Below are 21,644 nucleotides of genomic sequence, written 5' to 3'. Positions count from 1 at the left end.
AGAAATCTGAATTCCAGGAGCATCCAAATCTGCCTGCGGTTCACAAAGAAGAAGGATGCAAAAGGAGGAGGGCAGGGTGAGGAAGCCAGTCTCCCAGATTTTTATTTACAGAAATGTTTTTTCCAAAGCTCCTGTGCTATTGCAGCTCTGAGAGTGGGGATTTGGCTTTGCCACTGTAAATCCTGCTGCTTCTGCAGCTCTGCATCACTTCAGGCATTCCAGTTTGCCACCACAGACACTGTTCTCCTTCCAAAACCGGTTTCCAGCCTGTATGAATCTGCTCTGGTGAGTTGTACAGTCATAACTCGATTCTTGCCACTTCTCCAGCTGGCTGGGAAGCTCCAGTTCCAGGGAGAATCACAGCTGATCAACAAAACCACCAGTTTTACTGGGAGAAGGAAATCTCCCCCTCTCTTTCAGGCAAGTATAAAGAAATGAGAGGCCAACTCCCAGGGACTAAGACGTGGAAAGATTTATCTGTCCACTAACCTTCACTCCAGTAACTTGCTGTTTTATGACCTAAAACTATTGATGTTTCCTTTCAACAAATGACCCTTGAGCAACCAGATCTGAAGATTTTAAGTGAGTATGAAAAACCTGAGCCAGTAAAGCTCTTCCACACGTGCCAAACCTTCCCAGCTGCAGCTGCCTGATGGACACCTGGACCTGCTCCCTAAAATCCTGTGTGACAGCATTTGGGTGAGTGCAGAAGCAGCCACAGGCAGCCTGGGAGCAGGCTCTGGAAACACGTGTTGGGTTTCATCAGCCCTGGCAAGGGTCCAAGCAGGGAAGCAATCCCATGTGATTTATGCCATGGGGAGCAGATTGCACACCTACAGCAGCACTTGTTTACTCACTGCACTCCCTGCTCCTACTCAGAGCTAACAGGGGCCCTTCCAGATCCATCTTCTGTGCTCAACAACATCCCGTGCCACAGTGGGAGCTGGGAGAATCCCACTGGGATTGGGGGGCTTTGCTGAGCTCACAGGAGCTGGGAGCAAGTGTGCCAGCCATCCCAGGACAGCTGCCTTGCAGAGCACCTGGTTTAGCTGGCAAAGGGAGGGAAAACACCAGCAGGAGGATGTCACACCTGTGTTGGTGGCAAGGACAATGCTGGCCTGGCTGAGGGCTGCAGTCATGGCAGCCTCTTCTCTCTCCTTCAGCTCCTTCCTCAGGTTCTTGATCTCACCCAGGAAATGGCTTCGCTCTCCTTTGTCTTGGGCCTTTTTGGTTTTTGCCTAGAAAACAGAAAAATTTGGATAGAGCCAACTGCTGCCACTCAGTTCTGGCCGTGTCTCTGATCTGCCAAAGCATCTGGGAGGGAGGAATGTTTAGGAAGAGGCGTCTTGGGGACTGGGATTTCCTGGCTTATTCTGAGGAAGCAGAGCCCTTCTGGAAGCAGGAGGGCTCCCCAAGCCCCAGCAGCAGCTCTGCCACCTCAAACTGGCCTCTCTGAGCTGCTGGAAAAAATCCAGACAGGCCCAGGGCTTTTTTTAGCAGGTATTAAATGTATCTACCACCCCAACCCACCAGCACTGGACACCAGCACTGCCAGAGCAGCAGCCATGGGAGCACAGCTCAGCTATGGCTCACTGAACAATCCCAGATGGAAACTGGGATCATTTCCCTGGAAGTAAGGCTGGAAAGGATGCAAAGGCTGCAGGCAGAAGCTCTTATAGGTAGCAAAAAGAGTAAGACAGGCTGGTTCCTATAGTCATGCCATGGATGGATGGATGGATGGATGGATGGATGGATGGATTTTCTAGGGTCTAACATGGATCACCTCAGCCCCCTGCTTTGGCTGAATCCATGGGTATTTAAAACTGTGAAACCTCCATGTATCTGACATGTGTCATCAAAATGGGCTTAGGAATTCCAGGTGTGGGATCACAGGGCCCTGAGGATGAGGTCAGTCTGGAGCCATTCCTAGTTAGGGATTAGGAATATCAGCTCTAATCATCCCACCTGCCTCATGTGAGTTCTCTCATGTCCTCATTGGTCTGGGAGTCTATGTAAGGCCAGCTCATGGAGTGAGCCTGCTTTCTTCCCTGGGTTCCCTGCCTCATCCTCCTGGACTGCTCCCTGATCCTGCTCAGCATCCCTGGAGCTGGACTGGCCCTGGATCTGTGCTGCATTTCATTCTCAGGTACTGTGGGGCTGAAACCCTGCTGGAGTAAGGAGTATCCAGAAGCTGAGGTCCTGGGAATCTCAAAGCCAGGTGAGGGAAGGAAGCACAGAGGCGTAGGAAATGCCTCAAGAGGGCACAGGTTTTTATTTCTCTTACTGCTGCTTCTGTGGGCTGGGGAGAAGGGAAGGAGAGAGAAGAGTCAAAACATGGAGCTGCAAAGGGAGAAATTGTTCCAGGGAAAAGTAGGGAATGTGGCAGTGGAGAAACAGAGGCAGGAGGAAGAAAAGATGGGTCAGGACCTTGGAGATGAGCTCTCTGCAGCCAAGGGCAGCTTCTGTGACATACTCCTCCCAAGGAGATGAAAGTGAAAATTAATCACCAGTCAGAAAGATGGAAAATAAATTAGGAAGCAAAAAAAAAAAAAAAAAAAAAAAAGCTTTTGGACAGTGCCGCCACTAGAAAAGGGAAGGAAAATAACCTAGTTAGCATCAAATCCTCACCCCAAGTACCAGAGCTATGTTGTAAGGGAATGTTAGGAAAATTAGGGTGAGAAAGAAGAAATTAAGGATGCATTTTAAAATGTGCTCTGCTTCCAACTTGAGTTGGCTGAGAGTGGGAGAGAGTATCAGGACAGGCAGACAGCTTGTTAGGAAGTGAATTAATGATGGGAATGTTTCCCTGGTAAAGAAGAGGGCATGGATCAGGGCAGTCGGGTGATGTGAGGGGCAGCAGCAGGGACTGGAATTTTCCCACTTCCATGAGGGATTCAGGCAGGAGGAGTTCTGTCCTCCAGCACATGAAGATCAGAGAATCCCAAAATGGTTTAGAAAAGTACCCCCAAAAAATATCCCAAAATGGGTTAGAAGAGACCTTATGGATCATCTCATAAGGGCAGGAACACCTTCCACTAGCCCAGGCTGCTCCAAGCCTTGGACACTTCCAGGGATCCAGGGGCAGCCACAGCTTCTCTGAACCATCCACTGCAGAGCCCCCCCAGCCTCGCAGGGAAGAACGTCCCCCTGGTATCTGCCCTTCTCACGGGATCACTCCGGGCTGCACACACACTCCCCCCGCAGGGGCACGCACCCAGGCGTGGTCGATGTCCCTCCTGATGTCAGCCACGATGTGGGCGTTGTCCCCTCGGGCCAGCACGGCGTCCAGGGAGTGCTGCTGGATGGGCTGGAGCAGGCGGGCGGGGTGGCCCAGCCGCAGCAGCCGCGCCCTGCAGCCCGCCAGCCGCTCCACCAGGTTATCCACGGCCACGTTGGACGGGGCACAGCACAGCACCTGCGGGGACAAGCACGGCCCTGGCACCTCTGAGGGCACCCACGGGCTGGAGCAGGGGGTGGCCGAGCAGAGAGAGGGAGACCAGCGAGCTTCTGTTGGGAACACAGCACTGGCATCACCACAGGTAACTCCCTCCTTGCTTTGCAGCACTTCTGTAGGGGCCCCAGCGAACCCCAAACCTGAGCTCATCAGCACCTCCTTGGAGCTGTTGGGGAAGTCCCTGGTCCCTGCAAGCCAAGCCAGGCTCTGGATTAGCACAGATCCAACAGGAGCTGCTCCAGCTGCCACAAAGCCCAGGAGTGTGCAAAATAATCACAGAAACCTGGAATGGTTTGGGTGGGACCTTAAAGCCCATCAAGTAGCCCCCTGGCCATGGGCAGGGACACCTTCCACTATCCCAGTTGCTCCAAGCCCCATCAACCTGGCCTTGGACACTGCCAGGAATCCAGGGGCATCCACAGCTTCTCTGGGCAACCTGTGCCAGGGCCCCACCACCCTCACAGGGAAGGATTTCTTCCCAATATCCAACCTAAATTTCCCCTCTTCCCATTTGAAGCCATTTCCCCTTGTGGTACCACCCCAGCTCCTGATGAAGAATCCCTATAAATCTTCCCTTGACAAGAAGGCTGCTCTGAGGCCTTCACACAACCAGAGATGGTCACTGGTGGCCACCTGAGGCGGTCCCTGTCAGCAGAGCCCTGGCAGTGAGCCTCACCTTCAGGCCCTGCTGCACAGCCTGCAGGATGATCTCCACCAGGGTCGTGGTTTTCCCTGTGCCTGGAGGCCCGTGGATGATGGCCAGCTCCCTCTGAGCCAGGGAGAAGGACACAGCTTCCCTCTGAGACTCATCCAGGGAGCCATTGAAGAACTCCAGAGGCTCTGGGGAGACAGCAGGAGAGTCACTGGGACCTCAGCCCCAGCTGGGAAGAGGCTGAGAAGCACAAATCTAGAAATACATGGTATTCTCTGCAGCGGGCCCAAATCCACTTGGTAATGAGGAGAACCTTGGGAGGAAAGCACTGAGGAGGCTGGAAGACCCCAGAAGGTAAAAATAAGCTTTTTAAACAGGCTCCCTCCCCATCCTGCACCCATGCTTCCCCATCCCCTCCCCAGCTCTGACACTTGGCCTTCAGCCAGTCAGTGCTGGAATTCCCAGAATTTAAGAGGCATTAAGCTGCTCCAGCATCAAACAGGTAGGTTTTCCTGGCTCTGGAGGGAGCTCTCGGTTTGTTTTGCAGGAGAACCAACACCTTTAGTGAAATCTTCAATGAAAATTGGGGAGGAAGTAGCAGATTTGGCAAACAAATCCCTGCCAGTGAACAAACCTAATGCAGCACCAGTGAAAAAGCAGAAAAACCTACAGAGTCTGTGAGCAGAACAGAGCAGCCCTGTGGTGGCCAGCCAAGACTGGGAATGAAGGCAGGAAAAGGTACAAAGAGCAATTTAAATGATAAAATTAAAACTCATTTCTGCTTTAATAAGGGAGGAAAAAAGAGAAAAGAATATGCAAATCGCATTAGAAGAGAATTGGTTTCACTGCAGAGACTGAATTCTCAAAAGCTGCTTTTTAACCTCCCAGATTGATCTCATTTAAGCCCAAATTTATTCTCATCCCCCCCCCCCCCCCCCAAATCCTAATGCTAATCTCCCTGTTCATTATGGGAGTTAATTACAGCAGGGATGATGACTCATTACACCAAGGTTTCCCGAAAATAACGTTCCCACAAAAGCTTATATAAGACACATCTCTGGGCATCCTTCCCTGCTGGGCATCATGTGCTTCATCCCTCCCTTTGCATTAAGGGCTGGATTAAAAACATGGCAGTTTCTTCTGGTTTTAGGCAGGTGAACCTGTGGCTCTTCAAGCAGCACTACCAAATGAGGTAAAACAAAAGATACTCATTGAGAAGGTGATGATGAGGAGAGAAATGGGGCTGAAGGTGCTTTTTGCTGTCACCCTGCCTCTTGGTTAATACGTAAATTTTGGGTGAGTGTGTTAATGACTAAGACAGGACCAGGAAGCATCCCATGGGCTGGGGGAAAAGCAGGAATAGCTTCAAACCTGAGAGGCTTTTCCCACAGTGAGGAACAGCTGGGATGTGGGAGTCATTGATGCTTCCTTTCTCAAGGATGAGCCAAGGAGCTTCTCCAGGCCTGTGCCCACCCTCATCCCTCCCATCCACGGGCTGCCAGGAGCTGCTGTGTGGGAAGGCTGGCAGGGTGCCTCTCCTGGGCTGGCCACATTGGTGGGCAGGAGGGAAGAGCCTCTTAGGGGATGCTGTGGCTCCTCCAAACTCTTCTCCCTGCAGCAGCTGGGCTCCAGGTATCCTCACCTGAAGAAATCCCTGGGATGTGTCTTGCTGGCGGCCAGGTAATTGTGCCCTGATGCACAACTTCATTTATTAGTGCTGAAAACCAAATTTCCTTGGCCATGCAGGTGCCATGTTGGCGCCCCAACATTCCCAGGGACTGAGATGCTTTTCTGCACAGTTCCAGCAGCTCTGCTGAGGCAGTGGGTTGGGGGGTGATATCCAGGCTCAGGAATGGGGTCTTTGCACCAAAAATGGATAGAAACAGCCCTTCCTGGGAGGAAGAGCCCAGGTTTTCCAGAGCTGGAAACCCTTTCCAGGGTATATTTCTGACCAAGAGCAATTCAGACCCCCATCCCCAGCAGCCCCTCCTCACTGCAGCCAACACTGCTGGACAAAATCCAGCTGGGTACTTCAGCCTGGATCAGAACTTCCCCTGTTCTCCAGGGGAAATATCTGGCAGCTGAGTTGTCTGGACTGTTTGTCTTCCCCAAAAATCTCAGAGGCCTCTCCATGGCCCCTGTGATGACAAGAGGTGTCACAGGGCAGAGGGATAAGGAGCATTTCAGGTTCTTTTTTGCAAGTGACTTGTGTCAAAAAGCCATGAAATTCTTGCTGGAAATCCCTGGTGCTTCCCCAGTGTTCTGCTGCCAGGTTGGCTTTTTCTGGGGACATTCCTGCCTTTTCACCAGGATTGCTTCTTTCCCTTTACAAATGTTTTGACAGCCATGGACAGAGGTGGACACAAGCCAGGCCTTCTGGAGTCAGGAACAAAAATGAGCATTCCTTTCTCCAGCACAGGAGAGAGCTGGCAGCTATCACCAACCTGCACAGGTACAGCAGAACCTGCTTTCCAAAGGGAAAAGGGACATGTCCCTCTTGGATGGCCAGGAGGAGCACAGCAAGCAGAGCAATGCTGGCCTCTGCTGGCAAGAAAAGCCTCTCCACTCCCCCCCATTCCCTAAATGTAGGGCTGCAGGGATCCCACATGGAAGCTGGGAGCAGGGGAGGATTGTTTGGAGGTGATTTCAGGTGTGGAAGCTCCAGCAGGGCCACGGGTGCAGATCAAAGTGGAAGGGAGACAAGGAGGCCATTTTTGATGGGTGAGCACCTGGATTCTGCTTCCCAGGGAGTCTGGTAAGGGCAAAATTCCTGCTCAGTTCAGAGTCTGCCCTTTCTGGAAAAATGGTTCTCCCCCTTGGAGCCTTCCTGGAGGCAGCAAGGTGAGGTATGGAAGTGCTTTGTGCCAGTCCCAATCTTTGCTGCAGGTCCCAGCTACCCACTGGAAATCCCTTCCTTTCCTTTTGGCTATTCCTTAGGTTTTTCTTCCCACAGCCTGTCCCATGTTTTTGTCTCATGCCAGCAGCATTTATTGTTGCATATTTAAGTGTTTTGAAAGGCCTTGGGCTTTGATGTGCTGTGTTAGGCTGCTGCTGATAATTAATTACTGAAATGCACAGCGGTGTCAGAACCCACCTACGAGATTTCCTGATTGAAAAATTAGGATTCTTATCTTGTCCCGTACAAAAAAAAAAAATCAGATTTGGGCTTCTGCTGCTGCACATTGCACCTGCTGGAGTGGGTTTTGCCCTGTCTCCCAGCTGTGGCTCCCTGGTTTCTGAGGGAAGTGAGCTCATCTGGCATCCCTGAGCAGTGTTGACACAGATGTGTGTCTAGACAGCCAATTTCAGGAGCTGTCCAGGGCTTATTGACTCAGCCTGCTGCTGATGGGCTTGTTTGAAACCAGGTAATGGATGGGATGAGACACATCCCCAAAGAAACCAGGCTAATTGGTGCTTGGTCATGGAAGGAGAGGCTGTGACATGGAAAAGCTGCCTGAGTGCTGTGAAGTTTGCCTGGCAGAGCCCTTCAGCTCAGGGCAGGCTTATTCCAAGTTATTATCCCTTAATTCCTGGCTGGTACAACATCTCTCCAGGTGGGGAGAAAGCAGCTCTGAAGGGAGGAAGTAACTGCAAGGCCTTGGGAGTTCATATTGCACCTCCTCTGTCTGTCTAACGTGCCTCCATCTACCCATCAATATTCCCAGCGCTGAGCAGATGGAAAATTCATCTCTGCCCAGCCTGGCACAGCTGAGTGATGTGGTGAAAAGGAGCTTTCCTTCATTAGAGGCACTTCTGCTCCCTCAGGGGTAAAAGCACTATTGAGGAAAGTTGATTGATAAAAATTTAATTCTTTTATTTAATATTAAAACTTTGAGTGCACCAAGGTCCCCGGGCAGCCAAAGGGCTAAAAGGTTTGACTCAGACTGGGATCAATGCTTAGAGAAATGGGGATAGGACTCATTAGCACCCATTTTTTGTCCCTGGCACATCCTATCAGAAGTCAAACCTGGCTGGAGGAGATGGGAGAGAGGCAAACCATAGTGGGCAGCCAAATCCAGGACTCCAAGGAAGACAAACAGTGCAGGGAGCTGTGGAGGGGAGGAAAAGGGGCAGAACCCTGGCAGGGATGGATGGCATGACGGGGGAGAGCAGCCCTGAGCTCTGTACATGGCATAGACACAGCCCACCCTCAGCCCTCAGTCCCTGATTTTTGCACCCTTCCCTTCTGCCAAGGGATAATATCCATTAGCAGGTGGTGATATCTGACTCAGCTGCTGATCAGAGGCTTTGCTCTCCCCAAAAGGTGGAGCTGTGTAATTTAATCTTTGTTTCTTCCTAAGAAGCACAACAGAGTGGATACTACTTATATCCAAGTTTTTATCAAGGTCCTTTCCATGAGGAAAGTGTGCCCAGTACAGACCAGTATGAACACAGTGCTACCAGTGGCAGCCCCACTGATGACTCACATTGAACACTGGGGTCTTTTCTGGAGCATGTGTGGATAAAAACAGGGATCAGAGCTATTTGTGCTCTCGTGGGCAATTCCCAAGGATGCCCACCAAGCCTGATAAAAAAAGGATCCTTACTTGTTTCAGGGAACGCCCTGGGAGCAGAGGCAAAGAAGAGGACGTCGATCAGGTCAGAGGCTGGGCCACCACGGTACTGCTTGAGTGCAGTTAGAGCTCTGCCAAAGAAGGGGAAATCCAGGTTACAGACACAGCAGGAATTCTTTGGAGACTCCCAAGTGCCCAGAGACAAGCTGTGAGTAAGGACCACGCTATTCCACAGCTGAACAATGCTACCCCACAAGACTAATCCCACACAATTCCTGCATCTCTCAACCCTTGCACACACATCCCTTTGCTGGTCAGGCTTCCACTTCCCATTGTCCCTGTTTGGTACAGCCAAATGTGCTTTTTTGGGATGTTTATCCAGCAAGGAGCTGTTCACTCCTTCTGCCAGGATGGAAAAGGCCCTACACAGAACCCAGAGCGTTCCAGAGGTGATGCAATAGGACCAAAACACACCCTGGAGAGGGAAAGGGAAGAGCAGGACCAGCCAGCAGGTGGGTAAACTGAGGCTGTTGTGAGGCTCTAGAATGACAAATCCAAGCTGGGAAGGGACTGGGAAGGCTTTTCCAAACTGAACTTGGCACTCCCCCATCCCGCTGGGCAGAGTGAGCCGGGGTGAGCCCTCACCTTTTGAGCCTGTTGTAGGTGACATCGTTGGCCAGCTTGAGCAGGCGGAAGGAGTGCTCGTGGTCCAGGGCCAGCTCCCCATCCCGGGCCTCCTCCAGGGCCACTGTCACTGCCTTGGGGGTGACACGTGTCAGCACGCCCGTGCACAGCGGGTCCCCCTGCCCAGCTGACTCATAGAGCCCCACGATGTCCCCTGCAGAGGTTGGAAGGGAGAGTGAGGTGGGGCAAATGTGTCACTGTCCGGGAAGCTGCAGCTGCCCCATCCCTGGAAGTGTCCAAGGCCAGGCTGAATGGGGCTTGGAGCAGCCTGGGCTAGGGGAAAGGCGTCCCTGCCCATGGCAGAGGGTGGGACTGGAAGGGGTTTAAGGTCCTTTCCAACCCAAACCCTTCTAGGCTGTATGATCTCTTTCTTTGGAAAGACAGGAGTGTCACTGACCAGGCCCAAAGCTGTTGGAGGGCAGCTCGGTGTCCGAGTCCCGCTTCCTGGGCTGGAATGTCACCAGGAGACGCCCGTAGAGGCCGGTTCTCTGGCTGCTGACCTGGAGCTTGAGCAAGCAGACACCTCTCCGCTGCAATTCCTTCAGGGAGACGCTCTCCTGCCATGCCCTGGGAACCACACACAGGTGGGAACAGCACGGGGTGAGGATGAGGGTCACAGCTCCAGGGGACAGAGCGGAATGATCTTAGCCTGGCACCTCCATCCTCCTGGCTGGGTAAGCGTCTGTACCCCCAGCAAGGCCATCTAAGAGGGTGACTTGGTCCTGTGGGGGCGAGCCCAGCAGGATTCCCCATGGATCACAGCCCTGTGGGCTGACGTTCCTATAGAGCTGGGCTGGTTAGAGCGGTGGGACTCCAGCAGCATTCCCACCGGTGACAGGAGGGTTTTCTAGAGGTGACAGGGGGTCCCAGGGGAGGATCTCTCGGGGTTTCCATAGGTGACAGGCAGGTCCCATCTGAGGATCCCTCCGTGTTCCCCAGGGGTGATAGTGGGTTCCATCTGAGGGTCCCTCAGTGTTCCCCAGGGGTAACAAGGGGTCCCTCAGTGTTCCCCAGGGGTGATAGCGGGTCCCAGCTGAAGGTCCCTCAGTGTTCCCCAGGGGTGACAGCGCTCTCGTGCCCCCGCAGCCGCACGTGTCCCCTGCTGTGGCCGCCCCGTAATCCCTCGGCGGTCTGTGCCGTGTCCCCGGCGGCCGGTGCCGGTGCCGTGTGTGCCGCACCTGCTCTGGGCCAGCTCTGCCTCCCGCTCGTCCCGCAGCAGCCCCAGGTGCCGCTCCGCCGCCTCCGCCGCCATGGCCCCCTCGGCCCGCGCAGGCCCCGCCCCCTGCGCGCGCCAGGCCCCGCCCCCGCGGTTCCGCGTCCGGCGCGAGGTCACCGCGATGGCGGCGGCGCGAGCGCGGCGGGCGGGAGGTGAGCGGGGAGCGGGAACGGGGGACAGGGACAGGGAGGGACAATCTCTGCCCCTGCCGCTGGGAGGGAGGGCAAGGAGGAAGGAAGGAGTTCTGCCTGCCTGCTGCTGGGAAGGGGGGGAGAAGGAAAAGGAAGGTGCTCTGATTGCTGCTGGAAAGGAGGAATGGATGGACGGACGGACTGGGCTATTGCTGCGGCTGGGGGGAAAGGAAGGGAGGAAGGAAAGGAAAATGCTCTTTCTGCTGCTGGGATGGAGGCAAGGAAGGAGAGGAAGGAGCTCTGCCTGCTGCTGCTGGAAAGGAAGGAAGGAAGGAAGGGAAGAAGGAATGGAGGAAGATGCTCTTCCAGGCGGTGGGAGGAAAGGAAGGATGGGAGGGTGTGCTCTGCCTGCTGCTGGGATGGAAGGAGGCTGGCAGTAGTCAGGGTCCCCACTGCTGCCTCCTGGCCCCTCTGTGTTCCTGCCCTGCACCTGCAGGATGAGCCCTGGAGCTCTTCCCAGAGGTGGAAGGGATCCGGGTCTTTCCCAGCATCAGCTCGGAGTCCAAAAGTCAGGGAGTGTTAACAAAAAGGAGAATCAGCTTTACACAGTTCTTTGCACCTTGGCATAAACCCTTCAGCAAGATCCAATGGATGGGAGGGAGTAAGGACTTTATCAATCTCCTTCCCAGGCTGGGGAGGTACTGGAGTTCCCATCCCTGGAGGTGTCCCAGGAATGCCTGGACGTGGCACTCCGTGCTCTGGGCTGGGTGACAATGTGGTTGGCCAGTCACAGGTTGGACTCAGTGGTCTGGGAGGACTTTTCCAGCCAGAATGATTCTGGAATTTTGCAAAAGCCCAGCAGCTGCTGCCTGTGTTTAATTTTCTTTTCCTCCCTTTCAGCCTCGCTGCTTTTGGCTGCGGTCCGGCACCGGAGTTCCCAGAGCTCATCCCCACAGGCAGGGTAATGTCACACATCCATCACTCTGCCTCTTCCTCCTGGAATGCTGCCCTGCTTCCAGGCTGGGAGGGCAGCTGGCTTTCCTCTGGGAAGGAGACTTGGCTGCCCCTTGATCACTCCCTAGTGTTTTGGGCTCTGCCTACCTTCAGTCACCTTTCCCAGAAGGATGCTTCCTTTCATTTTTTGGTTTGTTTGTTTGTTTGTGGTTTTTTTTTGTCCCATCCCTGGAAATATTCAAGGCCTGGTTGAACAGGGCTTGGAGAAACCTGGTCTGGTGGAAATTGTCCCTGCCTTGGGTTGTGACTGGATGAGCTTTAACATCCCTTCCAAGGCAAACCATTCAGGAATCCTGTGACACCTCTTCCAATGACACCTTCAGGCTTTGCTTTTTCCAGCCCTTTGGGACCTTTTGTTGTGCCTTTATTCCTTTCCCTGTGCTGGGATCTCCTGTGGGACTGAGGAGCTGCTGCTGGCTGTGACCAGGAGGGGACACTGCAGGAGCAGAGAGTTCCTGCCAGGGAGGATGGCAGGATGTACTGTTCCCTCTTCCTGCTCATCCTCTAGGATCAGAGATCTTGGATCCCTGCCTGGGTGATGCAGCACCCAAACTCTCACTAAACCCTGTGAGGCCTTGGTGCCTGTAGTTGTGTACTCACAGGTGCTTTCAGTTCCTGTTGGATTAAAGCCCTTTGGGATGTTTGGCTCAGGGTTACAGAGTAAACCAATCATTGCAAAGGATTTTGAGTCCATTTTGCTTTTTTTTCACTACGTCTCATGTTTATTCCCGAATATTTTATGCATTTGGTGCATCCTGTGTTGTTTAGGCCAAGTGTGGATTTCTGCATGCAGGAAAACCTGAACTGCCCACTGCTGAGGGGGATGGTATTTGCTTTTTGTTTTGGGATGGTGTTTACAAAATCTGCTAAATTTTCAGATTTCAGAAACCACGACCATTCATGTTCATCTCATGGAGTTTTCTGAGGCAAAGCTCCCTCCTCTTTATATCCAAGATTGCTTTTGTGCTATTGTAGATTCTTGCCTAATAGTTAACTGTAATCTGTAATCTGACGCCTTGTGAGTTGTGGTGTTTGTGAGTAATATGCAGTTCTACTCCATCTCCTTTTTCCTTCTTTCCTCTCCCTGTTTTCCATCTCTTGGCAGTTTCTGCTTGCTGCAGTGAATTTTGCCTTGTTCTTCACAGACTTGTTGCCAAAACTTCCCTGACTTCGCCCCCATGGCCTGAAGTGAAACTTCCAGATCCAGTGGAAGAAGCCAAGTATCATGCAGGTAAAAGTCTCAAATCTGGTCTTCCAGCACTGCCTCGAGGCCTGATTGAGCATAAATGTCTTCATTTGGAAGTTTGAGTTCTTCACTTCTTTTTTTTTTTTTTAATTTCATTTCTCACGTGTTTTAGTGTCACTGGAATTGTGCTCCAGCTGCTCTCCAGGTTTGGGAGATTTGGGTACAATGTGATCTCTCCTTAGTTTAGGGCAGCTTTTCCCAGAGGAACCTTACCTGATGTGATGTGTGGCATGGAACACTATATTAAAAAAAAAATTAAAGCTTGAGAGAAGCATTTTGGGCAGGAGAAACGAGTTGTTTTCCATTCACTGGCTAAATCAAAGCCAGCAGGAGCAGTTGGATGGTGGGCACACGGAGAGCTGGTGTGTTTTGGTGCATGAAACAGAACATCCAGCCAGCAGGAGCAGTTGGATGGTGGGCACAGGGACAGACCTGCAGAGGTGGGACACAGCGTGACAGAACACTGGGGTCGTGTCCCTGTCCCCTCAGCTTGTCAGGATTGCTGGGTGAGAGGAAACAGCCTCAAGCTGTGCCAGGGAAGAGGCAAGTTGGACATCAGGAGGAATTTCTTCCTGGAAAGGGGTGTCAGGCACTGGGAGGGGCTGCCCAGGGAGGTTTGGAGTCCCCACCCCTGGGGCTGTCCAGGGAATGACTGGATGTGGCACTCAGGCTCTGAGCTGGGTGACAAGGTTGACAAGAGCTGAGCCCACCTTCCTGCAGATGTCCCCCATCGCTGGCTGGAGTGTGTCCCTGACTGAGGGGTGTGCTTTGCAGAGAGCCTCCTGCTCCACATCTCCTGCTGGCCTGTTCTGATCCTGCTTTTTCTCTGCTCTGTGGTGAGAAGCCAAGTGTCAATAATCACTCAGGTGACAGATGGGTGCCTGTCCCTGTGTGAGAAATAACCCAGCAGTGAACCACAAACTGCTCCCTGCCAGCCCTGTGGGGAGCAGGGTCCCATCTTCAGGGATTGCTGCCATCCTGCTCCCGTGCCATTGCCTCCTGCTGCTGCTGAGCATTGCATCCTTATCTCCTGGCTGTGCTCATCCAAAGGGAACAGCAGCAGGAGCTTTCCAGTTCTGCCTCCTGCTGCCCATGGAAACAGCCCAGGATATTTTAGGATGGGTCTCTCCACATGGTGCTGAGATCCAAGCCAGCAATCACTTGATGTTTCCTGGCACTGGAGGTGTTGGGAGAGTTATCAACAACTCTTTATCCTGGTGGGAATTGCAGCAGCTCCTGCCCTGCAAATAATTTGTGTTCCTGCCTGTACCTTTAACTTTGAATCCTAGGGCTTGAAGCTTGGACCTTTTCTGAGCATTCCTTTAAGGATTGGGTTGGGTTTGCCTGGCTGCTGGATTCCTGTCTGTCCCAAAGGGATGTTCTATTTGCATTCCAAGGAAAAAAACCCAAAAATGATTCAGCCACTTTTTAATGTGTTTTTCTGCGCGGCTGAGGAGGGTGGGAAGCTGCTGTTTGGCAGTGGGATGGTGTCAGGCAGCAACACCTTTTGGTGTTCCCATAAAAACTGGGGTTGGATTCACTGCCCAGGAAGCTGATCACAGGGAATGGAGTTTGTCCACGTGCAGGAGCTGGTCTCTGGGCTCTGTCCTGCTCCTAGCACCACTCTACAGGCATGTGGGAAGACGTTTTTCTGGGAAAGAGCAAGGGACTGGTCTCTTGTCCTTGCTGCAGGTACAACTTTTGGGGCCAGGCTTTCCCTGGTACTCTGCCAAGCTCTTCCCAATGTTCCTCTGTGCCTTAGGCACTGCTCAAAGCCCTGGGCTGTCTGCATATGACTTGGAAATGGAGGGAATTTCCTCCAAACACAGGGTGCATGGACAAGAGCTCTTTTCTGGAATGCTTTATATCCAACTACAGTGTATTTTGGGATGCCTGAGGAATGGGCTGAGAGTCAGCAGTGTAGAGAAGCTGCACAGTGTATACAAGATGTTTACTTATGTGTGGCTTTGCCAGCACCTAAAATACAAATAAATCATTAATTTTAAGAAAGGGAGGCTCACACATCTGGGAAGCAGCGCTGCTGTTGATCCTTGCCTAAAGATTCCCAGAAGATAAGAGTGCTGGGGGGGAGAGCAGGGTGGCTGGGTGAGTTTTCCCAGCCCTTCCCAGCTCCCTGGGTGTGCTGCCCTGATCCTGGCCCTGTTTGCCAGCAGAGGTGGTGCAGAAGGTGAACGGGCTGATCGCGGCGGGGCACTACGGGCGCCTCTTCGCCGTCGTGCACTTCGCCAGCAAGCAGTGGAAAATCACCAGTGAGGACCTCATCATGATGGACAACGTCCTGGAGGCCGAGTGTGGAGACCGGATCCGCATGGAAAAGGTGAAAAAAAAGCCAGAGCAGGTTCTCTGCGAACGTTCCTGGAGGCAAAACCCAGTGCTGGTTTTAACGCCACGTCCCAAAGTGCTCCTGGGGGTCTCCCACCTTCGTTCCAGCCCTTTGTTTTGTTCCAATTCCCTTGGTTTCATTCCAGTTTCAGATATTATTGTGATTTCTGTTCAACAGGGCTGGAGTGAGTCTTGCCAGACTCTGTGGGGAGACAGATTTTTGTTGTCCTAACTCCTTCCAAAAAAAGAAAATGACAGTTGTTGTTTCCAGAGCCGGCAGCAAAAGCCTGTGTTTGCCTTGAGAGTCCAGCACCCTGGATCACAGAGTCATTTAGGCTGGAAAAGACCTCTAAGATCATCGAGTCCAACCTCTTAAATCCTTGCAGGTCTCCCAGAGGGATTGTAAACTCCTCAGGGCTCTGCAAGATCCTTATCGTGCTGGGCCGGGTGGAGGCAGAGGGATGGGGCACAGAGGGGAGAATTGCCAAGATCCAATTAATATCTTTATCCTCAGCCTTGGACAGCCAGCAGGGACTTGCAGAGGCTCATTAATCCAGGCTGAAGGGAAATATTATGGAGTGGGATTCTGTTGGCTTCACCTTCCTGTTGTTTGTTAGAGCTAAGCAAGTAATAATTAAGGAGAGCTGTGGAGTTTTTGTGCTTGTCCATTGCTTTGAAGCCCAGTTTTGAAGCAGCTTTTTAGGGATGTCCTCAGCTGTGTCCCACATCCCTGTGTGCAGCAGAGAGGAGGGATTTCTGTGCTGTAGCCAGCACAGAATGCAAAGATCTAGGTGGGAGTGAAGGAGAAAATTTGCCTGAACACCAGAGCCCTTTAATTTGTTGGGGGTTTTTTTCTGTCTAAAACAAAAGCCAGGACTTCTCATGACCATTTCTGTGTGGTTTTTAAGTGCTGCCAGAGGATTTGTGAGGCAGCCCTGGGAGAAGTGGCTCTGGATGTGGCACTTGGGGGACATGGCTTAGGGAAGATTGGGGTAGTGCTGGGTTTGATGGTTGGACTCCATGACCTTGAAGGTTCCTTCCAAACTCGATGATTTCAGTGGAATGCAGCCTCTTCCTACTGCATCCTCTCTTATCCTGCCTGTTCCTTCAGATGTGGCTGAAATGAACCCCCAGATGTTCATTTATTTATTCCCCATCTGCAGGCCTTACAGAGGAGAATGAGGGAATTGTTTCTCCACTGGGATTTGTAGCAATTGCTGTAAAAATGCAACGGTTTGGGAGCTGCCATTTGTCCAGATCCCACATGAGGCAGGTTATTCTTCTTCCCTGATTGCTTTTCATAATTTTTTATGGCTGATGGTAAGCCAGGACAGAGAGGTTCAGTGTGTTCTGATCATGGAGAAAGATACTTGTGCAGCCTGTTTGAGTGGGATGAGCTCTCTGGAAGAGTAATGGCTCTGTCTGCAGCCTGTTAGCAGCTTTCCTCACTACCCCTCCAGTTAGTGTCAGGTTTGAAATGTGGGAAGGCCTGGTTTGAAGCACTTTGACTCCTTTATGGCTGTAGAATTTGAAAGGTCTTGTTTGCATTTCTGCCAGGACAATGAGCAGTGATTTGTGCCTGATTTATTTCCCCCAGGTTTTGCTGGTTGGTGCTGATGACTTCACGCTCATTGGAAGGCCGCTGCTGGGGTAAGATGCTTCATAAAGGAATTATATGACATTTTTGTACTTAATTGTGCCTTCAAGGCTCTGCAGTCCCTGAAACTGGGATTTATCAGCACTAACTTTGATCCCAGCCTCGTGGCTTTTGAAAGGATCACCAGTAAAACAGCTCATCAGCCTCTGGTGAGTGTCCCCCACCCCAGTGCTGGGAGGGCAGCAGGTCTCAGTTCTGAGGTAGCTCCTGGGTATTCACCAGGAAAAGTGGGATCTTTTCCTCCTTGCACAAACTAGCAGGACATGTTGCTCTTCAGCATCTCTACCCTGATTTTGGTGGTGGTCATCTTGAAATAAGCCAGAAATCCTTTCCCTTAATCCCTTGAGTTGGGTTTTTAACCCTTTTCCCTTTGGCACTGACTTACTCCAGCAAGCCCTAACCCTAATTTCAGTGTTCCTAATTTTTCCCTTCCTATTAATCACATTATCCAGCAGTCACAGAACTTGGGAGAAGTCGATCCCTTGGCACTGCCTCCATCTCACTGCTGTAGGACTTGCTGTACAGGACTTTTCCTTCCCAAAAGAAAGGGGGCTGTGGGCCAGGTGTTACTGCTGGTGGTATTTAGGAGTTATTTGTGCAGTGATAACGTGGCTCAAGTGGCACTGGTGGCACCTGCCTCAGGCCCCTGTGTTGGACAGGATTTTGGGAGCTGCCAGTCCTTGTGGCAGCACTGGAAGTGGATCTGGAATAGCAGATCATCAGGATTCTCTGAGTTACTGCCAGATACTGTGTGGGGAAGGCTTTAGGAAGGAGAATCTCATTTTTAGGATTAGAAAGGGGCTTTTAGTTTTGGGATGTGCCCTGTCAGGCGGGTGAGGAGCAGCTTCCTTCTCCAGCTGATCCAGGGGCCCTGGGCTGGTTGTTGGCAGCTCTTTGTGCTGCATTTGGCAGGGCATAGCCAGGAGGTCCAGGACAGGAAGAAAACCAGCTGTTGGCTCCTGCAGGTGCTGTGAGGGTGTGGGAAGTGTTGGCAGCTGCTTGAGGCAGACCAGGCTGCACATCTGGCCTGGCACATCTGGCCTGGCCTCCAGGGCCTGTCGCTGAAGGGAGTCAGTGGGAGGAGGAGGAGGCTGGCCAGGAAGAGTGAAGGCTGAGGGGGAGATGCCATCACCCTCTGAGCTGAGGGAACCACCCAAATCCCAGCTCTCCCATACGGGATGAGGAAAAGGAGAAGGGGGAAGGGAAAAGGGTGTCACCAGCAATGTACACTGCAGTTCTATCATACAATCCCCTATCCCACAGACATTCTGGGGAGGAGAGGAGAGGCTGGATGAGAAGAGAGGCAGTTCTGTGTTCTGTTGTTGTATAAATAAACACCCAGTAAGCGCTCACAGCCTGAGACTTCACCGGAGCCGCTTCCTGTGGGCTCCCAAAGTGTCCTGTTTGGGACAGCTGTACAGGCTTTGTTCCTCTGATACCCCACAGCATGACACTTGTTTAAATCCTAGCACACCCCATCTGCATGCTGGAGGCTATTCTGGGAGCTTCTGGCTGGCTCCTGCTCTGGAATCTCTTGGGCTCCGTGTTTGTCCAAGTCGCTGCCAGCCCTGGCTGGCACAAGGGCTGGAGCCTGTGCTAGGCACGAGTGCAGGGAAAGTTTGGCTTATTTCTAGACAAAACAGAGCTGATGAGAACTTTCCCTCTAGGAAAGCTCGCTGTTTCTCCTGCTACCTCCCCCTTTGTGCAGTGGAAGTGCCAAAGGCTTTGGAGCTGTGTTTGTCCCAGCCAGCTGGGCTGGGATTCAGCCCTGCAGGGAGCGAGCCTGGCAGCTGCAGCTGTGACCCAAGAGTTAGCATCCTCTGGGCTTGGAACTTGCCTGGATCCTTTTTTTTTTCTGCCTCTTGACAGCACCCTTCAGCCCAGCTGATGAGGTTCCAGCCTGAGTTTTTCTCACCTCCTGCAAAAATCCAATCCGTGGAACATTTTGCTGCTGAAGGCAGCAGGCCCAGCTGTGTCAGGCTCTGGGAAATGTGTGACCCCCTTCTTATTTTTATGGACATTCCAGTCATACCTAAAACGTTTGATAGAGATTTTTATTTTTTTTTCCTTGGGCTCTGTTTTGCTGAGAACTTGTCCTGCCCACGAGCTCTTCTCCAGCAAAGTTGGTTTCTGTTGTGCTTCAGCCTCCTGCCAGCAGTTCCTAGAGCTGAGTCCCACAGAGAGCCCTTCAGGGCCTTGAATCCAGGAAGTTTAGTCCCAGATTAGTGGTAAACCAGGGCTGGAGTGCAGTTTGCTTTCTGGTTTCTCCTCCCTCAGGGTTGCAGGGTTTGTGTGTGATTCAGTGGTGCTGGATCTGGAGCATATCCTGGAGCTGGGATGTTGGGGTCACACAGTGGTTTCTTAAAATCTGTATTATTTTATATCTCTTTTCTCCTGGGCTGGTCACTAACTGCAGATAAATCAGTTTCCTCCGGGATCCAATCTCTGATTTAATCACACCCCCAGGGTGAATTTTAAGAGGTGGTGGCTGTCTGAAGCCTTTGGCCTCCCAGTGACCTTGCTGGAACAATTTCAGCTGGATGGGTTTCCCCCTCTGCCCCCCTCAAGTGCAGACGGAGCCGTTTGTCAGCAAAATGGTCTTTAAATGTCTTCCTGTGGCAAACTTAACGAGCTTTTAATGGAATTCTGGAGTGCTGTGCATGGAAGAGCAGCTCCTCCTCCTTCCCTGTGGCTGCTGACTAAAAACCCCCTTTGCAAAGCTCCTGTCTGGATCCTGCCTGGGGGTTCTCACCTTATGAGACCCTTGAAGCATATCAAGGTTGATTACAGTTGTTTTAACAAAACTTTAGTAATTTAATGTAATTTTCCCCAAAACTGTGTTCCAGCAGCAGCAGCAGCTTTATGGCAAGCCTTGCTAAACGCTGGCTACAGTGGAAAATTGCTTATGGTTCATTAAAACAATTAATTTAAAAATTACTGGGAAAGTTATAGCATTTCCAACAAGGTGAGATTTTCTTCCAGCTGTCTGTGATGCTTTTAGAGGGGGAGGAAGGATTTCTTGTTGACCAGGAGCAGGGATGGGCTCATCCTGTGCCAAAACCAAAGCAGGGCACATGAGATCACCTGGAGGTGCCAGGGGAATTTATCTTGCCTCAATCTTACAAGTTCCTGCAGGTCCCTGTGTCTGCTGCCTGCTCTGATGGAAGAGCTCATCCCTCACATGACAGGAAAGTTGTGACCTGTCACACCTGGGCCAGGTACAGCACCTGGAGGCTTTTGGCTGTGCCTGGGCAGGTGGCCCTCCTACGAGGGAGGATCTGGAATTCCCAGGATTGTTATCCCTTTGTCTCTTCTCCCAGAAACCTGCTGCCCAAGAGTAGGACGTTGTGAGAATCAGGAAAGCAGAAACTTCCACAGACACTAAAAAATTTGATCTACAGCCTTAAAGGAATCTTAGATTGATGTGAAAAAACTTGTATTTCTATGGTTGTAGGTGAGAATATACCTTAAGTGAGAAACTGTACTGATAAGATAGTGAAGAGTTTGTAATATAAGGGTGTAGTTGTAAAAAGTTAAAATAAAAACTCATGGTTTTCCCCTAACAAAAAAACCCATGTGTGCCTGTGAGTTAGAAACCCATTGGATAAAAGTATCTGCAGTGCAGCAGAAGTAAATAAAGGTGATAAGTTAGAAAAGTAAAATAAACCCTGTGGCAACTGTCTGTTGAGTTAGGAAGTTAATATATTACCTTGTAGCAATGAAATTTGTGACTGCTCTTGAGCTGTGGCTGAATATATCTCCAGAATGTCACAGCCTCTGAGATTGGCGTTGATCTGAGCAATAAATCATTGCTAGCCTGAAAAGAGTCCCTTCCTTTCTAGCAGTGACAATGATAGGATGTAAATAACTAAAACCTGGTGCTTCTACCACTCCTTTTTAAGGAAGGACCTGGTCCGTGTGGAGGCCACGGTGATTGAGAAGACGGAGTCGTGGCCCAAGGTCAACATGCGCTTCTGGAGGAGACACAACTTCCAGAGGAAGAAAAGTAAGGGGGAAGGGACACCTCTCCTTCCCTGCTGGATGTGGGAGGGGAGGAATCCCAGCACCAGGACCTGAGGAAGGGGCTCGTTCTCTGTCCCCAGAGCCCCTCGGGGCCAGCCCCTCTCCCAGGTGCACCCACAGAGGATTTAATATTCCCGCAGTGTTCCCTGAACTTCCTGGGCAGGAGAGCAATCCCAGTCTCTCCCCAAAGCCTTGCACAGTGTATGTGTCGTCACAGCTCCCAGCAAGCCCAAACAGGGTCCTGCCCAGGTTTTGGTCACCAAATGTCTCTTCCTTCTCTGAGAGAGGGAGGAATTATGGCTATTTTTATATGGGATGGATGGTAAAGCCCTGGCCAGGCTGCCCTCTGGGACCTGCTTGGCATCCCCATGGAATGCTGCTGTCTGCCAGCAGGAGCCCTGGCACAAGGTAGGCACCAGGTTTATGCTGTTACCTGATCCTTTTTCCCCCCTTTTCCTTCTTTTTCAGTCATTTCAAACCCCCAGACTGTCCTCAGGATCAACACCATTGAGATCTACCCCTGCTTGTCCTGACTGGGGAGGTGTTCTGGGAATCACTGCTGCTCCAGGCAATTGTGGAAATAAAACTGCCTCAGCACTGGGAAGTTCTGGACTTCTTGTTGTGGTGGGAAATGGAAATCTCTACGTGGTGGGAAATGGAAATCTCTATGTGCTTTCTTTTTAAAATAATGAAATGTTTTTTAAGCTGTT

The 21,644-nt window shown here is 51.6% G+C and overlaps 2 protein-coding genes and 2 long non-coding RNA genes across 5 annotated transcripts in view; 2 read left to right on the top strand and 2 right to left on the bottom strand.

Annotated features, from left to right (window-relative positions):
* The window catches only part of IGHMBP2 (immunoglobulin mu DNA binding protein 2), a 24,333-nt gene extending 13,743 nt beyond the window's left edge, over positions 1 to 10,590 (bottom strand). For both annotated transcript variants that reach the window (XR_013182687.1, XM_054635684.2), the window contains exons 1-7: positions 10,483 to 10,590; positions 9,702 to 9,871; positions 9,266 to 9,458; positions 8,654 to 8,751; positions 4,131 to 4,294; positions 3,215 to 3,415; positions 1,091 to 1,238 (exon numbers count right to left, since the gene is read on the bottom strand). Coding sequence is in view for 1 of the 2 variants with exons in the window: in XM_054635684.2 (XP_054491659.2) it covers positions 1,091 to 1,238; positions 3,215 to 3,415; positions 4,131 to 4,294; positions 8,654 to 8,751; positions 9,266 to 9,458; positions 9,702 to 9,871; positions 10,483 to 10,556 (1,048 nt within the window). In the remaining variant the exon portion in view is untranslated. The remainder of the gene's footprint in view (positions 1 to 1,090; positions 1,239 to 3,214; positions 3,416 to 4,130; positions 4,295 to 8,653; positions 8,752 to 9,265; positions 9,459 to 9,701; positions 9,872 to 10,482) is intronic.
* On the bottom strand, positions 1,728 to 2,548 carry LOC143694317 (uncharacterized). Its single transcript, XR_013182689.1, has 3 exons — positions 2,428 to 2,548; positions 2,285 to 2,299; positions 1,728 to 2,168 (listed from the first exon to the last, which is right to left on the bottom strand). It is a non-coding gene; the product is annotated as an uncharacterized LOC143694317 (long non-coding RNA).
* On the top strand, positions 3,358 to 9,132 carry LOC129122101 (uncharacterized). Its single transcript, XR_013182688.1, has 5 exons — positions 3,358 to 3,539; positions 4,388 to 4,460; positions 4,654 to 4,844; positions 8,663 to 8,828; positions 9,003 to 9,132. It is a non-coding gene; the product is annotated as an uncharacterized LOC129122101 (long non-coding RNA).
* On the top strand, positions 10,540 to 21,644 carry MRPL21 (mitochondrial ribosomal protein L21). The gene is made up of 7 exons (XM_054635693.2): positions 10,540 to 10,672; positions 11,552 to 11,612; positions 12,811 to 12,896; positions 15,086 to 15,249; positions 16,852 to 16,904; positions 20,814 to 20,917; positions 21,403 to 21,644. Exons 1-7 carry the CDS (start codon positions 10,555 to 10,557, stop codon positions 21,465 to 21,467), a joined length of 651 nt encoding a protein of 216 aa, XP_054491668.2. The 5' UTR covers positions 10,540 to 10,554; the 3' UTR covers positions 21,468 to 21,644.

Source organism: Agelaius phoeniceus, chromosome 6 (assembly GCF_051311805.1).
Source record: "Agelaius phoeniceus isolate bAgePho1 chromosome 6, bAgePho1.hap1, whole genome shotgun sequence".
In the NCBI taxonomy this organism is placed as follows: domain Eukaryota; kingdom Metazoa; phylum Chordata; class Aves; order Passeriformes; family Icteridae; genus Agelaius; species Agelaius phoeniceus.
This window is presented reverse-complemented; position numbering and strand designations above follow the sequence as displayed.

Coding starts and splice junctions, on each gene's coding strand:
- MRPL21 (XM_054635693.2), top strand. CDS start 10,555: ATGGCCCCCTCGGCCCGCGCAGGCCCCGCCCCCTGCGCGCGCCAGGCC. Junction 10,673..11,551: donor GCGAGCGCGGCGGGCGGGAG/GTGAGCGGGGAG, acceptor CCTCCCTTTCAG/CCTCGCTGCTTTTGGCTGCG. Junction 20,918..21,402: donor CAACTTCCAGAGGAAGAAAA/GTAAGGGGGAAG, acceptor CTTCTTTTTCAG/TCATTTCAAACCCCCAGACT.